Consider the following 20,443-nt stretch of genomic DNA (forward strand, 5'->3'; position numbering starts at 1 on the left):
CCTGCTTCAGGACGGACACAGGACAGGATGTGTTTAAATGTAAGGAAGTTCATTTCTGTGCAAATAGGTTGAGGTCAAAGAAGTTTTCCTCAGCCCAAGGCAACACCTCAATCATCATGGTATTTGAGCTTGTAATATACAAAGATTATGGGTCACTGCACTTTACAGTTGGCAAAGGTGAAGGAACTTGCCTAATGGATCCTATAGCAATGGCATAAGAATAGGGTGCAGTTTACCCGAACAGAAAGTGCCTTTGAAACAGTATTAGATGTAACAATAAGAAGTAAGGTCATTGCCTTTATTTGCAGTCTATGCCTTTTTTTTAAAAAGTTATTTATTTTGTTTATTTATTTTTGGCTGCATTGGGTCTTCGTTGCTGCGTGCAGGTTTTCTCTAGTTGCGGCGAGTGGGGGCTACTCTTCGTTGCGGTGTCTGGGCTTCTCACTGTGGTGGCTTCTCTTGTTGCAGAGCACGGGCTCTAGGCGCGCGGGCTTCAGTACTTGTGGCACGTGGGCTCAGTAGTTGTGGCTCGCGGGCTCTAGAGCGCAGGCTCAGTAGTTGTGGCACACAGGCTTAGTTGCTCCATGGCATGTGGGATCTTCCGGGACCAGGGCTCGAACCCGTGTCCCCTGCATTGGCAGGCGGATTCTTAACCACTGCGTCACCAGGGAAGCCCCCTGCAGTCTATGCCTTTTTGATTCAAAAAAAGAAGAGACTCCAAACAAACTAAACAGTGGTAGTAGGTCAGGGACGGGCAACAGTAAGAGAATATGGACTTTTACTTTTTAGACTTCGGTATTACATAACCTCAAAACAAGCATGAACTACTTTTATAATGACAGAAAGTTTTGGGGGACTTTTCCCCGTGATTTTAAAAAATGAAAATGTATTCTCTTCCTGACTCTTAGTCACTGTAATCGTCAATAAAAACACGTTTTCTCTGTACCTTGGAATTTTTCTTTGCTACCATCTGTCTTCTTCTGTATATAATATTCAAATAAAACTTTTTAGGTACCTAGCATAGGAAGTGTAAGATGGCTTTATGGCCAAAATGTTTAGAAAAAGAGGCACAGAAAAAAGTAGATGGTTTCTGGTGTTTTATCATCACTCTCCCTCAGAAACACCTGTCACTTGTGTCTCTGAAAAATAAAAACATGTTTTTAAATTGTTGCCCATCCTCTGAAATTCATAGGTGACTATCCAAGAAGATGGGGCTAGTAGTGATTCTTATAAGTTCTGGGTACTAAGAAATGGTTTAATAACAAGCCAAACTAAATAATCTTGGATAAAAACCGAAATACACTCTTGGTACTTAAATTACTTCACAAACTGAATCTTAGCTCAGCAATATTGAGGTAGATAAGGTAACAAAATAATGCACTGTTTAGTTTTTTTAATTTTTTTATTTTCGTAAAATAAACAAGCAGGAATCATTGTATTTCTACTGTTGAAGAATTATCATGAATTATTCAAGATTTAATTGCATCAGGATAAATTAAGCTTTCATGTGGTTTAGATACAACAGATCTTTGCAAAGCTAAATGAGCTTACTGACTGAACCTTCTAAATTAACTGAGTTTAACTTTCACATGACCAATTGTTTTTATGGCTTATATAATCATTGACCATTTTTTCAAAAGCATTTAAAATGACTGAAAAACAAAGGTTTCCAAAGTCTATGAAATAAGTAAAATCGTATCAATTAGAATTAGAACATTTACCTTCTTCAAGGAAAAAAATGTTACTGGCTTGATCATTTCTGTCTACTCTGAATAGAGAAAATGAATTCCCTTGGAATTTTTGTCTCAATTTTGCTAGCAAATATTGAACTACTTAGAAGCTACTCACCAGTCTTAAACCTTCAACTCACATCCCACATCTTAATCATCCCAAGCTGAAGGCTTACTGTCTTGACACTGGGTAGCAGCGCTTCGTCGCGGCTACCGAGTAAGAGGCTCACCAGCTCATTAGCAGCCCTCTGACCTTGACCAAGCAGCCGACAAAGCAATCCCATCCCACTTGCGTGTTCACTCTGATTTGCAACAATAAGACAAGACCTGGATGGAAAGATGATGGAAAACTCAACTGGAAATTGTCTAAGAGTTACACTCTTCCTTGGGCAGAGAACCAGGGAGCTCAGAACAGAGACAGAAGCACACAGTTCCACCAGATCCTCTATGCAGTCCTTGCTTACTGTATTTTTATTTTAACTTAGATAACAAAGAGAGAGATGATTACACAGAAAACACCAACATCTGCAGAATTACAAATTAAGCAAATGCAACGGGAAACACATGTGTTTCAGTCCCTTTCTGGTGCTCTTTTACCATCTGCTCATTTGGAAGGAACTCAGGAGCTGTAGTACTTGAGGAGATTCTCATCCGTAGGTTTGAGGATTTTCTTATCTGCCATATTCACTACCCACCCGGGAGCAAGACCAAAGAAAATCTGCCTTGGATCTTTTCGAGCACTGAGCATTTTGAAGAGTTCGTCTTTAGTGATATCAGGTAAAATATAACCGTACTTCTTGGCGAGCGCCAGTCTCGCTTCAGGAAATTCAGCAGGATCCGCCAAGTAACCGCGATTCCTTGCATCAGTGTAATAGGTTACCAGTGCCTCAGGGGGGAGCATTCGCTTAGGAATGGGTTGTCCACGGAGAAAGAATGGAATAGGTTTGCACAGAATTTCTAAAAAAAATGTTTAAATAGAAAGAGAGAGATGCAAATACTGGCTATATACATAATGATTTTCTCTTAATAATGGTATTCTTTTAATTATTAATTTTTAAATATTTCCAAGAGGAAAACTTAATTCCCAAAACTTTTTTTTTTATTAAACAGGTTTGTCTTAAGTAAGCAAATGGAAACACTTGACTTTCAAAAGTCTGCATCTTGAAAGTCAAAGTTACTCCTGGGTCACCAACAGCGAGTGAATTTCCAAACGCGGGAAATATCATATTTAAGCCCCACGTTTTACAAAACAAAACCTTTTTACGACACACTGGCTGAGGTGTACGAGAAGGCAGCGCCACCAGCCACACCACTAGCAGAAACCCCTCAAACAGGAAGCCAAGGGGGCTGCAGAGCAAGTCAAACCCTCATGTGGCAGTCAGCACGAGACCCCGAGGCAACAAGCTTACCCAGGCTTCGAGGGTCGTAGAAGGCCGTCGTGATGACACCCCCGTTCTTCTCGATCGCAGCGATGGCCAGCTCTGAAGCCAGCTGTACTTCAATATTAACTTTTGCCTTAAAGGTGTCAGCACCCTGTCACCCGTCAAAACAAGGTCTGTGAGGAGACGGCTTGGCTACAAGTGAGTTAATTACATGAGCTTCCCTTCTATACTGTGTTTTCTCCTCTAAAGGGCCTGCAACGTGACAGCTATTCCTACTTTAAATACCTCTGCTTTGAGGTCCTATCAAACATCAAATTCTTCCACGTTTTTTTAGGCCAACTTGTTTTACCAATTTTCATTCCCTACGAGCAGGGATGACTAGCATTCGATTTTACGCGTTTGGCGGGTACCAACATAAATACACATTCCCATTACTTCATTAACAGCAGATTGTTTAATCCTCAAAACAACTCTAAACCCACAGAATCACTGCCACACCAATGTCATAGACGGCAACACTGAACCACAGAGAGGTTAAGCAACTTGCCCAAGATCACAAAGCCAGGGAGTCTAGTCCCAGCGCCTTCGTTCCTAACCACATTATGCCGCGTGACACCGATAAAAACTTACCTTCCCGACCCATAAGTAAGCAAGAGGCCAAGAGCTGGTTAAAGAGGGGGCCAAGTGGGCTTGAGCCAGCATAAGAACAAAGTATCTGAGCTTGGGAGGGGCCAGGCCCCTCTAGGGAAAGGGGCAGAGACAACAACAAAAATAAAAATAGTACTCAACTTTTTAAAGTCCTGTCTGGGCACTTTCATTAGGATGTGCTATATTTTACTCTAATTTCAAAACAGATTCTGACAAAATAAAAAGATGGTGGCACTACCATTCTTTTTGCAGTAATAAAATTTTTTTTGCTATTTTGGTGCGGCCGAAACAAGCTGGCTCCCAATTTCAAAATATTCCATCAATTCTAAGACACATTTTCTCACATTTTTCCCATCTATGATACTGGTAGGCATTTTTACAGTCAGTGGCACTTTTGACTCAATGAAACAAAGTCTTGCCATATTATTTGAGATTTCTAATTACTATTCCACAGATTGCTTAACCATTTCCCTATCCTTGGGCATTGGGGTTAGTTCCAGCATTTTCAGTGTTATAAGAAGAATATTTAGCATTTCATTATATAGGTTTCTTTTATTTTGTTTTTCCTTAGGACTTCTGTTCCCAAATTGGTAATGTTGTGCTGAAAGAGCAAAAGAGTCTTACTATCCACTATTTACTACAAATCTGAAATCCAGAAAAGGGCAAGCAGTTTACAGAGCTGTAAATAATGTATAACTGTACTTATTCAACCAATGTCCTGGTGTAGATTTCAGAATGATTTTTGCTAGTTTAATACACACATGCCTGAAAGCTGTTGGGATGTGCATTAATGTCTGGTGAGGTCAAGGATTTTTCCATATGTTAATCTACAATTGTGTTCCCTTATACACAATTCTATACAAGTAGAATACTGAGGCTTAATGGTGTATTTGGTATTCTCTCTTCGAATCATTTTATTTGGAAAACTTTTATCGACAACTACTTTTTCAAAGGAATCTAAAAGGTTTTCCCATAAACTATGCTTCCCTCTAGTGGACACTAAGTTACTTACACAGCAACATCGTATTACTGACATACAAGAAACGGGTAGTTGATTAACAATCTACAAGTTTATTTGCTTATGAAACTCCTGGCCAACTTCTACAAATAGAAAACCGCTTCCCTACAATTAGAACTGGATTTGGTTCATTTCTGTCTTCCATAAATACTGAGTGACTATCACAAGCCAATATTTCCAATGTTGAAAATACAGCAATGAATCAAAGTACCTGCTCTCAAAGAACTGACATCACAATGAGGAAAACAATGAAAAATAAATGCATTACTTGGTAATAAGTGTCAGGTGTTCATACACTCAAAGAAAGATCCTTCGGGCAGAATAAGGCAGACGGTCGGGTATGAGAGTATGAATGTTCCTTTATAAAGAGTGTCAAAAACATCTTCCTGCTAGGATGACATTTGAACAGAGAACCAAAGAGAGTGAGGGAGAAATATGAATGGGTACCCAGGAGAAGAACATCCCAGGACCAGGAAACAGAGCCGCCCCTGCCTCCCGCCACAAAGAGCATGCAGCTTTCTAAAATCACGAGCATAACACGATCGCCGCTACGTAATGGTTATGACAACTCAAAAGGGATAAAAATAAAGGAGGCAGAGTGTCGATTATATGGAAATCAGAAATAGCCATCTATGTAACTCCAAAAAAATCTAATTCAGACTTACCTCCTCTACCAGCTGGACACCATAATCCCTTTTAGATGGCTGGATGGTCAAGCCTCTCCCATTGACAAGTTGGGTTAAATCAATAGGTTGTGTAGGATCAACTCGACCCAAATCTATAAGATACTGCAGCCTGTTGAGACTCAAAGGCTGATACTGGCGTCTGAAGCTACACAAGAAAGTAACCGTTAGTTGGAAAACTCAGTCAGACTTACCTTCCAGCAAGATCTCCAGATCAACTCAGAGCTTTGTCCTGGGTTTTCCTCCATCAATTTATATGGTTTAACAAAATAAAACCCCTGAGTATGGCATAAACATGTAATATTCCTTGATTTGGGGGCAATGAAACAAAACCAGTAAGTACTTACTTTGTTTCACCAACAATTATTTGCCTAGGCATCTACTTCACTCATTTACACAAATAAATAAATACATGGAAATTTTAACCCACTATGTAAATTATACATTAATGGAACTCAAAGTAACGGTGATTACCATTTATTGGGTGACAATGAGTCAGATTTTATACATGTAATCACCCTAAAACTCGCGAGCAGGCACCATTATCTCCATTTTGCAAGTCTCAGTGCAGCGTCTGGCTTTTTCCCCAATTCAGGCTAAACTTCATTACCAAAAATGGTTCAGAGAAACAGCAGTGAAAGTTTGCCTCAAAGTGGATTTAAATTTCTACCAACCTATTTTTAGGTAACTCTCAGTGAGAATTAGGTACTTTTACACTAAGAAGCAAAGTAAACTTACCTATGTCCTTCATTAAACCCGTATTTTGGGATTCGCAGGTAAAATGGAGTCTGGCCTCCCTCAAAGCCCAGCCGGGGCCGGGTTCCTCTCTGTCGTTCTCCCTTGTGGCCTCTGCCACATTTCCTACCTCTTCTCTGACCTCTTGGTCGTCTTTCCTGCAAGGAAAGAAGAATGTTTTATGATCTACAGATGCACTTTTTAAAATTGCATTTCACCTTTGCACTGTATTTTTTGGTTATGCCCTTCATTCATCCAACCGAGCAGGACTAGCCAAGCCCACTACGTGCCAGCCACCATCCTAGCTGCTCTGAAGTCCAAACACTCCACATGAGCAACTCTGCCTCTTAAGATGTAGCTAGTTCTTGCAACCAAACTCCAAGTTGTGTTTCAAAGGGAAAGTTCCAAGAATGAGATGAAAAAAAGGAGACTGTGACAGGTTGGAACTGAAAAAAATTGTAGAATTAAAACATCCACAACAAGCAAAGTTTGCATGATATGCAAGCGCATTTATTTTGGAATTAATTGTCAATATGCCATTGTTACCCATATATAGCGTTTTATTTAAATGCCAATTTATAAGGAAAATATTTTTCTTACTTTACATCCTGTCACTTCAGGAAAGCAACGAATTGATTTTTAAAGTGACAGTATGTCCATGACAGCTTTTCTAGCTATATTCAATGATTTGCAGAAGAGACATCAAACGTAATAAATCTTTCCCATGAAGATAAGGTATGGAAAAGCACTCCATGTTAAACCCAATTTTAAAAGAGACAATCATTTGTACTTCCTGCGACCTCGCTCCCCCGCCCTAATTAACGTAATTAAGCCTCTAAACCTGAACCTTACCGAGAACTAGGACCACGTGGGCAGGTTTTCCCGCGTCACCTAAGCAGAGGGGCTCAGGGGTCCCTGGTTCCCCCCGCGCCTCTGGACCCGCGACCCCGAGGGCCCCCGCGCCGCCCCCAGCCTTACCGGTTTCCTGGAGCCCGGGTTCGGCCTCAGGTTAGCCAGGCTCACACGGGGCAGGGCCCGCAGCAGGTCCAGGGCCTGGGGCCCCCCGCCCCGCACCGGGCCGGCCATGACCCGCGCGCCCGCCAAGTCGCAAGGGCGCCGGGCCGCCAGAGCCACGTGATTTCCGGCGCTGCTTTACGGCCGCGGCCCCGCCTCTGTCGTGCTGCAGGCCCGCCGCGCCGCGCCGCGCCGCCAGCCGCGGGGCATGCCGGGAGCCGAGTGCAGTTGCGGCGGCGGCAGGTGTGTGAGGGTGTGTCTTCGCTGTGCACCGGCTTTATGTTTAGTTCTTTGGGGGTGGGATCCTATTTTGAGAGGTCGTGCCTTGACCTTGGCTCGGAATGTGCTGCATTCTCTTCCGCCGCACAAAGCACGCGTTGAAAACGGTGTGCGTTAGAGGGCTTGGATTCACTGGCCTGATGTGTCTCCCAGTCTGGTCCTTAGAGGCGCAGGGTCTTCTCCGAGCTCCAGGTGGGGCCCAGAATAAGATAGCCTGGGCGCTGAAGTACTGGCCTGGAGCTGAGCCAATTATACGCCCTGTCCTCTGAAAAGAATTGCACAACGGAGAGTTGTGGGTTAATTGTTATTTGGGGCAAGATGAGGGCTGTAGCCTGGGAGATAGCCCCTCAGCTCCGAGGAACTGCTCCGGAGAAGGTCAGTATATATGTGATTTACGTGAAGGGAGGTACATCAAGCACACATGTTGGCAGAGGCTTGCTGCTGGTCACAAGGAGCAGATGTCACCGTTAATGATTCTAGTGCTCTTCTAGATGCAAAGAGATGCCAGAATTTGGGCTCATAAACTCTTGTGGAAATGCCTGACTATCTGAAAGCCTGTTCTGCCAGTTTTCCCAGAGCAAAGCGCGCCTTATTCCTGATCTCAGCCCTCAAGTCTTTTCAGGGGGTGTTGGAGGTCAGCGGCTGCAGTGGCTACTGACTTCATCGTTGTAGAGGCAGGCGGCAAGTTCCGACTTTTAGTTGGCAACCCTGAGATTCGAAAATAATACCCAGGGTCGAGCTATTACAGTGGCTGGCTGGTACCAACCCGTGAATAGGACTCAAACTCTGCATCCTGTACGAGTGCGTCTGTGTTGCTTTGACCAAGTCACAGACACGCTAACTTCACTTGCTGTTAATAATGAAGGAGGCATGCTGAGCGCTTGGCTATGTGTCAGTCGCGTGCTGAGTCACCCTCATTCCATTCATCAACTAAACAACCCCTCGTGGGGTAGATGTTACTACCTTTCGGACTTGGCAAGGGCGGTAGCTTGAACGACGTCTCAGAGCAAGCAGCAGGGCCAGGATTCACACTTTGCCTCCTATTACATAAGTAGTATTTTTTATAATATAAAGTTGAATATCTGCAGCACAAAATACATGACAATATTTTCACTCAAAAGTATCGGCTTCCCCATTTTTGTCTTAAGTGAATAATATAGACCATGCTCTTTTCTTTTTCTTTCTTTTATTGTTCTTTTTATGTTTCACTGTCTTGCTGGGGGGTTGTTCCTGCTGGTCCCTACTGGTGATCACAAATAGTGAAGGTGGAAATAAATTTTTGGAGGGCAACTTCTTCTATGTTTAACTAAACATTTTTGAAGTTATTTTAAATCAAGTGTGAAAAACTACAGAGGTGACTCCCTGGCGGTCCAGTGGTTAGGACTCTGTGCTTTCACTGCTGGGGCCGAGTTCTATCCCTGGTCAGGGAACTAAGATCCCACAAGCCCAGTGACATGGCAAAAAAAAAAAAAAAAAAAAACACAGAAAAAGTTGCATTCATTCCTTTATTTGAGCAATATTTATGAGCAAGACACTGAACTTGTTACTGAAAAATATACATGGATGAAGGCAAACAGGATCTTGGTCCCAGATTGTTTGAAATCTAGTAGGGGAGATTTTCCAAGAATTATTATTATTATTATTTTTGGCTGCACCACACACTTGTGGAATCTTAGTTCCCTGACTAGGGATCAAACCCGGGCCCTTGGCAATGAAAGCGTGGAGTCCTAACCACTGGACCACCAGGGAATTCCCCAAGAATGAATATTTTTGAAAAGTTAAAAAAAAATTAGGCCTCTTGTAGAACTAATAGCACTACAAGAGAAATACAAATATGTGAGTTCTATAAAACAATATGAAGATAAAAGTCCATACTATTTAGAAGTGTAGAAAGAAATATAGTGAAAAAAATAGAAGCTAGTTCCTGCCTTTAAGGGTTTTCAATTCAATATATTTCATCACCTTTCTGTTAGAAATTTCATACTTCTGGGAAGAAAATTGCAAAATATGTTGCAAAATGTGTCCTAATCTACAGAAAGATACACAGTTTTCCCCCTATCTAGAAAATCATTGTTTGCACTAAGTAATGAGCTTCTGGATGAGTGTTAGTTCCAATAATATTTTTTATCATCGAAAAAAATGTTTATTGTATAAATGAGATACAGGAAATATAAAACAGTGTGCTGCACTTCTGCGAAGTAGATGCTTTTTGTTGTATACGTTATGTAATGTTATTGGTGGACATCAGTTAATAATAGTGGAAGTAATAATTGTAGGCTACATATTTGTTTAGCCCATATGCAACATGTTGACCAAGCATATAAAACAGTCAAAATAATTTGATGAGTCTCATCTGTGTTGTAAAAATGTAAATTAAGGGTGTGTGGTGAATAAGTCATCGATCTTTAAGTCTACAGAAGTTTTACATCATCATTATCATTGCAGGATAATATTTATTAAGCACCCACATGCTTGGGGTGTTGTCCTAGCCCGTTTAAATCACATTAAGGAGACCTTGTAATAAGAAAACATCTCAGCAACTATTTAAGAGTCATCCTGACTCCAGCCCTGGTTAATAGTGACTACTGAGTCATTATATAAAAGAATAAAGTGAACCCTATAAAGATGCTATAATTTGAAGTCCATTGGGAAGGCCCTCCTTCTCATACACTCCCAAATAATCTTCCCCCACCTATCCCAGTGCTTTGACAGTCTGTCAATATAGATTGATTCCTTTTAGCTAACTAATTAAAATAAAAATTTTCAAGGATGTCAGAATGGGAGTCAGGGATGAAAATAAAAGGGGATAAATTCATCACACAAGGTACTGTGTATGAACCATAATGATAATACACTATGAAATGAAGAGTCACATCAGGACTTCCCTGGTGGTGCAGTGGTTAAGTATCCGCCTGCCAGTGCAGGGGACGTGGGTTCGAACCCTGGTCCGGGAAGATCCCACATGCCGCAGAACAACGAAGCCCGTGCGCCACAACTGTTGAGCCTGCGCTCTAGGGCCCTGCGAGCCACAACAGCTGAAGCCTGTGCTCCACAACAAGAGAAGCCACTGCAGTGAGAAGCCCGCACACCACAAGAAAGAGTAGCCCATGCTCTCTGCAACTGGAGAAAGCCTGCACGCAGCAACGAAGACAGAAGTCAGCCAAAAATAAATAAATAAATAAAACAATAATAAATTTAAAAAAGATCAACTCAACTGTTTCTGAGATTAAAAAACAACAAGACAAAAGCATGCACATAAAAGTCTCCCATCTCATCTCCCTAAATGAGGTCACACATTAAATAATATTTTGGCAGGGATGGGAACAGGAGGAGGAAAGGAATTTCAGTGATTCAATTATTACTGACAAGTCATTTTTAGAATGGGACGAAGAATAGGCTAATTTTGTGAAGATCAAAGTTGAGTAAAAAAAACTGGGGATGTGATTTTTCTTAGTGAAGGAAGGAAGGAAGTCAAGGGCGGGAAAGAAGTGAATGGCTTTGATATTGGGAGACAACAAATATTGAGACAGAGAAGAGAGCATGAAAAGGGTTGAAAATAAATGTCACCTTCAGAAGAATTACCTAGTTTTATCAAAGGTTGGTCCTGACTCAAAGGTCTTCATTCACACCTAGATAATTTTTGTTCTGATTTTATCATAGTACATAATGCACACATTTATGAAAAAAATGCGGTTGTACAAAAGGGCCTACAATGAGAAGCAGGAGTTCTTCATAGGCAATCACTTTTAACTTTCTGTTTTTATTTCTTCTGGTGATTGCCTCCATATTTACAAATTAAAATTTCCCTATACTAATTGTTTTGATCAACTTTTGACATTGTATATTCACTTGTCTTACGATAGCTGAAGATTTATATTAAACTACTTCCTTCTAGTATTTTCTTTTCTCTCATGGTAAACTGTGTGATTTAAATAATATAAGAACTTTAAATAAGAACTATTTCTTGGATGTTCAAGTTTCAGAAGTATATATGAGCTCCTCCCTCTGAGTAAGATGAAGATACTGACAAGCCTCACCTGTCACTCCTTTGCCCCTTCTCATTTCCAACTTCTGTTAGCTGTCTATTTACTAACAATTTACTGACAATTTAATCCATTGTCATGGATTATCAATATACCTGTACACTTTCAATCATCATTTAGTGTAAATAAGAAGCTACAACAATTACTGTATTTGCTCTTTCTAGACCAGTTTTCAGTATTTCCCTCTTTCCTGGCCCCAGAGAACTGGCTTTCTGGTTGATAGACTTTCTTTAAATTCATGACCATAAACCTCAAATTGGTCATCCTACCTCAGTGTTCTAGAAAACTTACTTTTTCACTCTCCATGATGACTATTTTGTATCTACTCTCCCTCTCTCTCTCTGTCAATGATTTTCCTTTATACTTTAGAAAAAGAAGTCATGAGATGGAGAATTTCTTTCACATCCCACCAGTAAATGTACAGTCCTTCCTAGGACAGCATTCATCCTCTATATCCTATTAAAGAGAAGGAAGCAGCTTTTCTCCTGCTAATGGTCAGTCATTCCACCTGTGATCTGGACTCCTCCCACCTGCTTAAGAATTCTGTAGTTTTCATATCCCCTTTCTTTCCTACATTATCAATCTCTCCTTGTACTGCTAATCAGAATATAAAAACGTAAAATGGTGCAGCCTCTTTGGAAAACAGTATGGAGGTTCCTCAAAAAAGTAAAAATAGGGGACTTCCCTGGCAGTCCAGTGAGTTCAATCCCCGGTGGGGGAACTAAGATCCTGTGTGCCACACAGTACAGCCAAAAAAAATTTTTTTAATTAAAAAAATTTTTTTTAAGTAAAAATAGAGCTATGTTATCCGGCAATCCCACTCCTGGGTATATATCCAAAAGAACTGACATCAGTATCTCGAAGAGATATTTGCACTTCCATGTTTACTGCAGCATTATTCACAGTAGCCAAGACATGGAAACAACCCATGTGCATCGACAGACAAATGGATAAAGGAAATATGGGATAGACCTACAATTAAATATTATTCCAACTTAAAATTTAAGGAAATTGTACCATTTGTGACAACATGGATAGACCTGGAAGATGTTATGCTGAGTGAAATAAGTCAGTCAGAGAAGGACAAGTACTGCATGATTCCACCTATATCATGTATCTAAAATAGTCAAACTCATATAAGTAGAAAATGAATTGGTGATTGCTAAGGATTAGGAGTGGGGTAAATGGAGAGTTGTTGGTGACTGGGTATAAAGTTCCAGGTATGCAGAATGAATACTATCTAGGGATCTATATGATCTAGGGATCTATAAGATCTAGAGATCTATAACATTACAACATTGTGCCTATAGTTAGCAATGTGGTGTGCTTAAAAACTTAAGGTAAATCTTTTTTTAAAAAATATTTATTTATTTACTTATTGGCTGCGTCAGGTCTTAGCTGCGGCATGCGGGATCTTCGATGGAGCATGTGGGATCTTTTGTTGTGGCACGTGGCCTCTCTAGTTGTGGCTCGTGGGCTCAGTAGTTGTGGCTTGTGGGCTTAGTTGCCCCGAGGCATGTGGGATCCTAGTTCCCCGACCAGGGATCAAACCTGCATCCCCTGCATTGGAAGGCGGATTCTTAACCACTGGACCACCAGGGAAGTCCCAAGATGGTAAATTTTATGTTAAACGTTCTTATCACAAGAAAAAAAGCAAGGGGACACAAGAAATCTTTAAGAGGTGATGGAATGTTTATTACTGTGATTGTGGTGATGGTATCAAAAGTGTAAGCATATGTTCAAACTCATCAAAATGTACACATTAAATATGTACATTTTATGTATATTAATTACACCTCAATAAAGCTAAAAAGTAGAAATTATCTTCTAAAGTGAGTTCTTAGCAGCACTCAAAGCAGTTGGCCACCCCCACTTGAAATATTTTCCTTGTTTGATTTCTGGATAGCCCACATTTCTGGTTTCTTTCTTCCATCCTGGCTGACCTCTCTCACTTTTACTGTCTCCTCCTATACTATCTGACCTCTAAATGTTGAAATTTATTTTTTCTATGCAGATGTTCTCCCAAGGTGATCTTAAATGGTTTATAAATTCTCAGATTTATACCCGCATCCCAAATCAGAGCCAATTTGTATAGAGGGAAGACTGTGAAGACATGGGGAGAAGACAGTAATCTACAAGTCAAGGAGAGAGGCCTCAGAAGAAACCAGCCTTGCTGACACCTTGATCTTAGACATCTCACCTCCAGAATTGTGAACAAATTAATTTGTCTGCTAATCCACCCAGTCTGTGGTCCTTTGTTACGGTAGCCCTAGCAAACTAATAGAGATTTTGGTAAAGGAACGAAAAGAGAAGATTTGGAAATTTCTCAGCCTTTCTATATTGCAAAAAATGAGAGTATTCTGGAGGGAACATCAAGGGTGTGACTGGACAATCATTCACTACAGGGGCACAACAGTAAGCTTGAACTGAAAGATGGAACAGTCAGAGAACTTAAATATAGATTGATAGAGGTTACACAATCTGAGGAACAGAGAAAAAGAATGAAGAAAATTGAGCAGGGCCTTACAGAATTGTGGGACACCATTAGGCATACCAGCATTTGTGTAATGGAAGTAACTGAAGGAAAGGAGGGAGAGGAGCAGAAAAATATTGACTGTATAGTGGTTGAAAACTTCCCAAACACTATGAGAAACATTATGTATCCAAGAAGCTCAATAAACTCTTAGCATGACTGAAAGGAGGTCTACACCCAGACACATCATGGCCAAATGCTGAAAGCTGATGGTATATGTCAAAAGGAATTGAAAGCAGGAAGTCAAACAGATATTTGTATGCCAATGTTCACTGAAGCATTGTTCACAAAAACCAAAAGGTGGAAACAACCCAAGTGTCCATCAACAGATGAATGGATAAACAAAAAGTAGTGTACACCTGCAAAGGTATTTTATTCAATCATAAAAGGGAATGAAGATATGATACATGCCACAACATGGATGAACCTTGAAAACATTATGCTAAATGAAATAAGTGAGATACAAAAGGACAAATATTGTATGAATCCACTTACATAAAATACCTGGAATAAGCAAATTCATAGAGACAGAAAGTAGATTAGACATTACAGAAGGTTAGGGAGAGGGTGGAATGGAGAGTGTTGCTTAATAGTTACAGAGTTTCTGTTTGGAGTGATGCAAAAGTTTTGGAAATAGTGGTGAAGACTGCACGACATTTTAAATGCAATTAATGCTACTGAATTGTACACTTTAAAATGGCAAAAATGGCAAATTTTATGTTAAATACATTTCACTACAATTACAAAATTAATAATGTAATGTACCAAAAATCATTGAATTGTACACTTTAATGGATGAATCATATGATTTGTAAATTATATCTCAATAAAGCTGTCAAAGTAAAAGGATGGAAAAAGATAAACAGCAACAATAGGAGAGCTGGAGCAGCTATGCTAATATCCGAAAAAATAGATTTTAAGACGAAAATTGTTAACAGGAAGCAAAAACTGACAGAATCTAAAGAAGACAATAGACAATTCAACAGTAAGAGTTGGGGACTTGAATTCCCCTCATTCAATAATTGACTGAATAAATAGGCAGAAGACTGATGAGGTTATAGAACATTTGAACAACATTAAAAACTAGCTGGACATAATAGACATCTATCAAACACTCTACCCAACAACAGCAGAATACATATTCTTCTCAAATGCACATGGAACAGTCTCCAAAATAGACCATATGCTGCCACATAAAACTTGTCTCAATAGAACTAAAAATTTGAAGTCATACAAAGTATGTTTTCTGACCACAATGGAACTTGTGAAAGAAATTTGGGGAAATACACAGATACATGGAAATTATTTTCAAGTATATAATTGCCTAAAACTCCTAAGGAATCTACCAAAAAAAAAAAAAAGCTACTAAAACTTAAGTGAGTATAGCAAGATTTCAGATACAAGGCCAGTATGCAAAAATTAAATTCCTGTATCTAGCAATAAATAATTAAATTGAAATTTGAAATACCATTTACAATTGCATAAAATATGGATTTTCTAGGCATAAATTTGACAAAAGGTATTCCGGCCTATACAATGAAAAGTATAAAACATTACTAACAGAGGGCTTCCCTGGTGGCACAGAGGTTAAGAACACCTGCCAATGCAGCGGATACGGGTTCGGGCCCTGGTCCAGGAAGATGCCACATGCCGTGGAGCAACTAAGCCCGTGCACCACAACTACTGATCCTGTGCTCTAGAGCCCGCGAGCCACAACTACTGAAGCCCACACCTGCCTAGAGCCTGTGCTCTGCCACAAGAGAAGCCACCGCAATGAGAAGCCCACGAACTACAACGAAGAGTAGCCCCCGCTCGCCACAACTAGAGAAAGCCTGCACGCAGCAACGAAGACCCAACACGGCCATAAATAAATAAATAAAAATTTATAAAAACAAAGAAACACTTTAAAAATAAATAAAACATTACTGACAGAAATCCAAGATTACCTAAAAATACATACTAGTTCTTGGATCAGAAGACTCAGTTGTCAGATTTCCTCAAATTGGTCTGTAGCTTCATGAGAATCTCAATGAAAATCCCAATAGCCTTTTTATTTTGGAGAAATCAGCACCAACTTAACATTTTTGAGAGCCCACAAAATTCTCAGCACTCAGATCCAGGATAAGAATGATTGGGGAAAATAATAAAAGAGACTATGAATAAGACCCCCAAACTTCAAGCATTCTGGCTATCATATAATTAAAATGGAGATTTTGTTGTTTTGTTTTTGTTTTTAAGATCTTTGTTCACTAGCTTTCCCTTCCCTTACACTGGACTCCCTAAGGATTGTTAAAAAACAAAACTCAACAGAGTAAATTTAAAAATCTAATTGGCTTTATGCAACGATTCATGAATGGGGCAGCACCCCATCCAGCAAGTAAAGAGGAGCTCCGGGGAGCCGCACAAACAGAAGACTTTTAAAGGCAGAAAGAGGGGGGCAACGAGGAAAGAGCAGATTACTTCATTTTTCTTTGGGGGATGGAAGGGGTCTAGACAGGCTGATTAACTCACTAACGCCGACTAGGAAATTCCAGACTGACTTTAAGATTACATTCTGCCAGAGATTGAAACTGGAATAAGTTTAGGTAGTAAGTTTCAGTTTGGGGCTGATGTGGGCTTAGCACAAGTGACTCCATTTTGGGCCTGTTATCTTCCTTTTAACAGATTGTATATATCCTCTAAGTTTCTCCACTAATTGTGACAACTAAAAACTGTCGTTTGCCACCTGGTTCTACAAGGATGAAGTCAGTAGCCACTGCAGTCGCTGACCTTCAACACCTCCAGAAAGGAGTTCAGAGCTGAGATCAGGATGAGGTACCCTGTGCTCTGGGGAAAACTGGCAGAACGGGACTTCAGATAATTAGATACTTCCAGGTGAAAATTTTTATGAACCCAAACTCTTGCATCTTCCCACATTCAGAAAAGCACTAAAACCATTAAATCTCTTCTGACTAGCAGCAACCTTCTAGGGAGACGCGTGCTTGACTGCATGCACACTTGGACCAAAATCATCTACCCACTGACCTCGCCCCCCGCCCCACCTTTTCAGAGCACGTCCTCAGCGCTGAGAGGAAGTGTCCCAGGGCATAGCCCTCAGTGAGTCCCCAAATAAAACGGAACCGCAGCTCTCACGGTGTGGGTTTTCTCCAGTGGTCAACTGTAACCCTCCGAAGGTCAGGGCATTTTGCCTTTAGGTGTGTCCATCTCCGCCCCTCCCAGATCCTACCAGGTATCTGATGGGCATCGGGCCACCGCTGTAGAATGGGGTCATGTGTTCTGGGGCCCAAATCAGTAGGACCTCCAGAGCCACCAATCAGCAAATTGTGGAAACTCGGTGACAACTGAGTGCTTCCCTCTCCAGTTGCAGTTTAAAGTAGGCGAGGCGGGGGCCCCCAAACTACACACCTGTGCAGACCCCAACAGAAATACCGCAGAAGCTGCCCCCCAGGTCCAGTCCTTCCCGACCTTTGCAAGTGAGTGGGGTCGGGAGTGACCGCGCGGCCCCGCCCCCCAGGCCGGCCGCCCGCACGGAGCACGCGCGGCCCGCGGGCCGGAGGTCAGCTCGGGCCGCCCTCTGCCGCGGCCAACGCGGCGTCGGGCGGCCGGGCACTGTGACGCGCGGGGCGACCGGCGGGGCGGGGCGGGGGACGGGGCGGCGCGGCGCGGCGTGGGCGCGCACGCGCCTGAGCGCGCGCCCGTGGGCGGGTAGAACTCGGCGCTCGCACCGCCTTGGGCCGCGGCCCGGCGCCCGCTCCGCCTTCCGCTTCCGACGCGCGGTCGGTGGAGCCGGTGTATGTGCGGCAATAACATGTCGGCCCCGCTGCCCGCCATCGTGCCCGCCGTCCGGAAGGCCACCGCCGTGGTGAGTGCGGCGCTGGGGGCCTCGCGAGGGGTCGCGTCGCGGGCCGGTGGGCGGCGGTCCGGGGCTGGGACGGGGCGTGCGGTCCGGGGGGTTCGGGCGGGGTGGTGGGCGCCGCCCGGCCGGGCTGTGTGCGGGGGGCGCGGGGTCGCGGCGGGCGGGCGGGCGGCCCCGAGGCCCAGCGCCCCCGGCCCCGCATCCCCCGGGCCCTGCGCGCGGATCCGCCCCGGGACCCCGGAGGCACCCCCTTGAGCTGACGGCGCCCCAACTCCAGGTGTCTCTGGAGCACGTTGCTGCCTTGTCTGTGCATGAGGGAGATGCCTTGATTGTGTCACCTTGCACGCCTGTCCTCAGTTAAAGAAGTTTGAAGATTTAGTGTCCTTTTCGATCAGAGGTGCTGTTCCGTAGGAAACTTGTGCGTGAGGATCTCAAACTTACTTTTTAGCCGCCGGAAGCTCCCTTTTGGGATGGAGAAATTCTACTGTATGCGTGAGAACTTTCATGGTTTGACCTGAAAGAGACAAAACGATTTTTCTTGGAATGTGATCATTTGCCCAGAAGCCTGTCTAACTGGGACCTCTTTCAGTGCTAAAACTCCACGTTAATTATCTTAGGAGCTGCACGGAGAGACGTTAAGTGCTTTTGCCCCTTACGCGAGGTCTGTAGAGATTGATTAACTTGCTGAAGGTAGTGTTCTGTGATTCCGGCCTCCACCTTGACTGGGGCTCTGGAGTGTGTAACATTCCGCTGGGTTTATTTAGGCATTGCTTACTCATTGTTCCTCTTCCGTTCTAGGTGATTTTCCTTCATGGATTGGGAGACACAGGGTAGGTACCGTTTTTAGTACCTTAATGAAACGGGTCATGCAACTCTACACGAGCAAAGAATGCTAGGATTGTATAAAAATAGATTGATAGTCATATTTCATACAGTCCAGTCATGAGATAGAATCCTTTCTTTTTTTGAAAACCCCCAGAATTTTCCCCTCATCCTCTTATTCTGTCATTCTTCACCTCCTGCGTCTGGAACATATTAAAACTGCAAACTCCTCCTTGAGTTGCCGTGGGTAGTGGATACCAGCGATGGGAGGCATGTTTGTAGAGATGCAAGTGAGAGCTTTCCAGAGGAGGTAAAACTTCAGGGCAGGTTGAGGAGAACTAATTGATTTTGATAAGTGAGATAATAGCAATGTGAACATTCTGAATGAGAGCTCCGATGTTCCCTTAAAAGAAAAAAATCAGTTGAAGGGCAGGGGATGCAGTTCAAAGATTTGTTTGGAGGCTTATCAAACACATTCTGTTGTGCTAACTGTAGCCACGTGGCTTATCTTTCACTCAGTCTCCTTCTATATTGAGAGCTTTTTAAAATTTAAATCAGTGGTTATCTGTTTGAAACTTCGATCAAATTGTTGTTATAACATTGTTACAAAATTGAAGAATTGAAGGAAAAGTGAAGATAAATAAATTTTGATAAGATAGCCAAGAAACTATTAAATCTTTGCAAGGAGGCACTGGGCCAGATTAATTCTTAAAAGTGATTCCTAATATCCTTTTATGCCTCCCAAGTAGAGGTACATGACACATGCCTTGCATGGAGTTATGGGAAAGGTTATAGGACTGTTTCTGGCCATCAGGTAGTCCTATGAAAAGGACAGACTTACTTTACTATTTATTTATTTATTTTACTAAACAGAGGTTTTAGAAGAGCTCTGTTTTATCACCAAACCCTTCTTGATGCTGAGACCCAGGGAGGATCTTGCTCACCTGTAACTTTCCCAATAAAGAGCTTCAAGGTCTGAAGAATCAGTCCAGGGATTAAAAGCTTCAGTTGTAGAAAGATTTTCTGTGGTCCCCAGTTTAGCCAGATTCTTTAGACCAAAGTTAAGAGTGAAAGTGATGAAAAAAGTGAACAATGTGAGAGATTAGAAACACCAAGAGCAGCCATGACGTCTTGACTAAGAATTAAGTTTATATAAAGAAGTAGAGGTCTCCAGTTCTGACAGTATTTACTTTGGGGGATGGTACCAAAGAAAGCCGACGCTAGATTGCTTCCAGGAGCACATGACGAAATTCAGAACCAGCCGATGTGACAAGTGGCAATTCAATGTTTGAGATACTTTTTGGAGAACTAAAGTTCTTTTGTCAGGTTAACGTAGAGGGTGATGGGGATTAAGCAACTCAGCTATGAAAATGGGCAGCTTTGCCTTTCTTGGTTAAGGTTCTTTTTTGCAGGACCAGCCAAGGTGTGCTGTCTGGTAACTTGGGTCTTGCAGTCTGTGTTCTCATGAAAAGTCTCTGATGGCCAAATAAGATTGGGGGGCCCTGTATAATTCTATATTTTCTCAATTCTAATATGTCATTTCCCCCACATTTTTATGTTACTGAGATGGGTATTCATCTTACGACACGTGTGGTTATTGTGGTGGTGATTTTTTTTTTTTTTCCAGTGGTGCCACTTAGATTATATCTTAGTGTCTAGGAAATATGATATGGCATATTCTCCTCCAGAAGATTTACTGG

General features: G+C 42.0%; 2 protein-coding genes across 3 annotated transcripts in view; one reads left to right on the forward strand and one right to left on the reverse strand.

The window, feature by feature from the left end:
• Positions 1-2,171: 2,171 nt before the first annotated feature.
• Positions 2,172-7,340, reverse strand: MRPL15 (mitochondrial ribosomal protein L15). Its single transcript, XM_007168600.2, has 5 exons — positions 7,175-7,340; positions 6,200-6,354; positions 5,444-5,609; positions 3,140-3,263; positions 2,172-2,687 (listed from the first exon to the last, which is right to left on the reverse strand). The coding sequence occupies exons 1-5, from the start codon at positions 7,280-7,282 to the stop codon at positions 2,350-2,352; spliced, it is 891 nt and encodes a 296-aa protein (XP_007168662.2). The 5' UTR covers positions 7,283-7,340; the 3' UTR covers positions 2,172-2,349.
• A 95-nt stretch (positions 7,341-7,435) lies between these two features.
• LYPLA1 (lysophospholipase 1) overlaps positions 7,436-20,443 on the forward strand; it is a 30,943-nt gene continuing 17,935 nt past the window's right edge. Inside the window, exons 1-2 of one of the 2 annotated variants that reach the window (XM_057531894.1) lie at positions 7,436-7,453; positions 18,720-18,751. Coding sequence is in view for 1 of the 2 variants with exons in the window: in XM_057531893.1 (XP_057387876.1) it covers positions 17,859-17,927; positions 18,720-18,751 (101 nt within the window). In the remaining variant the exon portion in view is untranslated. Of the gene's footprint in view, positions 7,454-17,689; positions 17,928-18,719; positions 18,752-20,443 lie in introns of those variants that run through there. The other variant, XM_057531893.1, reaches the window with a different exon arrangement.

The sequence above is a fragment of the Balaenoptera acutorostrata genome, chromosome 17, assembly GCF_949987535.1.
Source record: "Balaenoptera acutorostrata chromosome 17, mBalAcu1.1, whole genome shotgun sequence".
Lineage (NCBI taxonomy): Eukaryota > Metazoa > Chordata > Mammalia > Artiodactyla > Balaenopteridae > Balaenoptera > Balaenoptera acutorostrata.

Coding starts and splice junctions, on each gene's coding strand:
- MRPL15 (XM_007168600.2), bottom strand. CDS start 7,282: ATGGCCGGCCCGGTGCGGGGCGGGGGGCCCCAGGCCCTGGACCTGCTG. Junction 6,355..7,174: donor ACCCGGGCTCCAGGAAACCG/GTAAGGCTGGGG, acceptor CTTTCCTTGCAG/GAAAGACGACCAAGAGGTCA. Junction 5,610..6,199: donor GGGTTTAATGAAGGACATAG/GTAAGTTTACTT, acceptor TTTCTTGTGTAG/CTTCAGACGCCAGTATCAGC.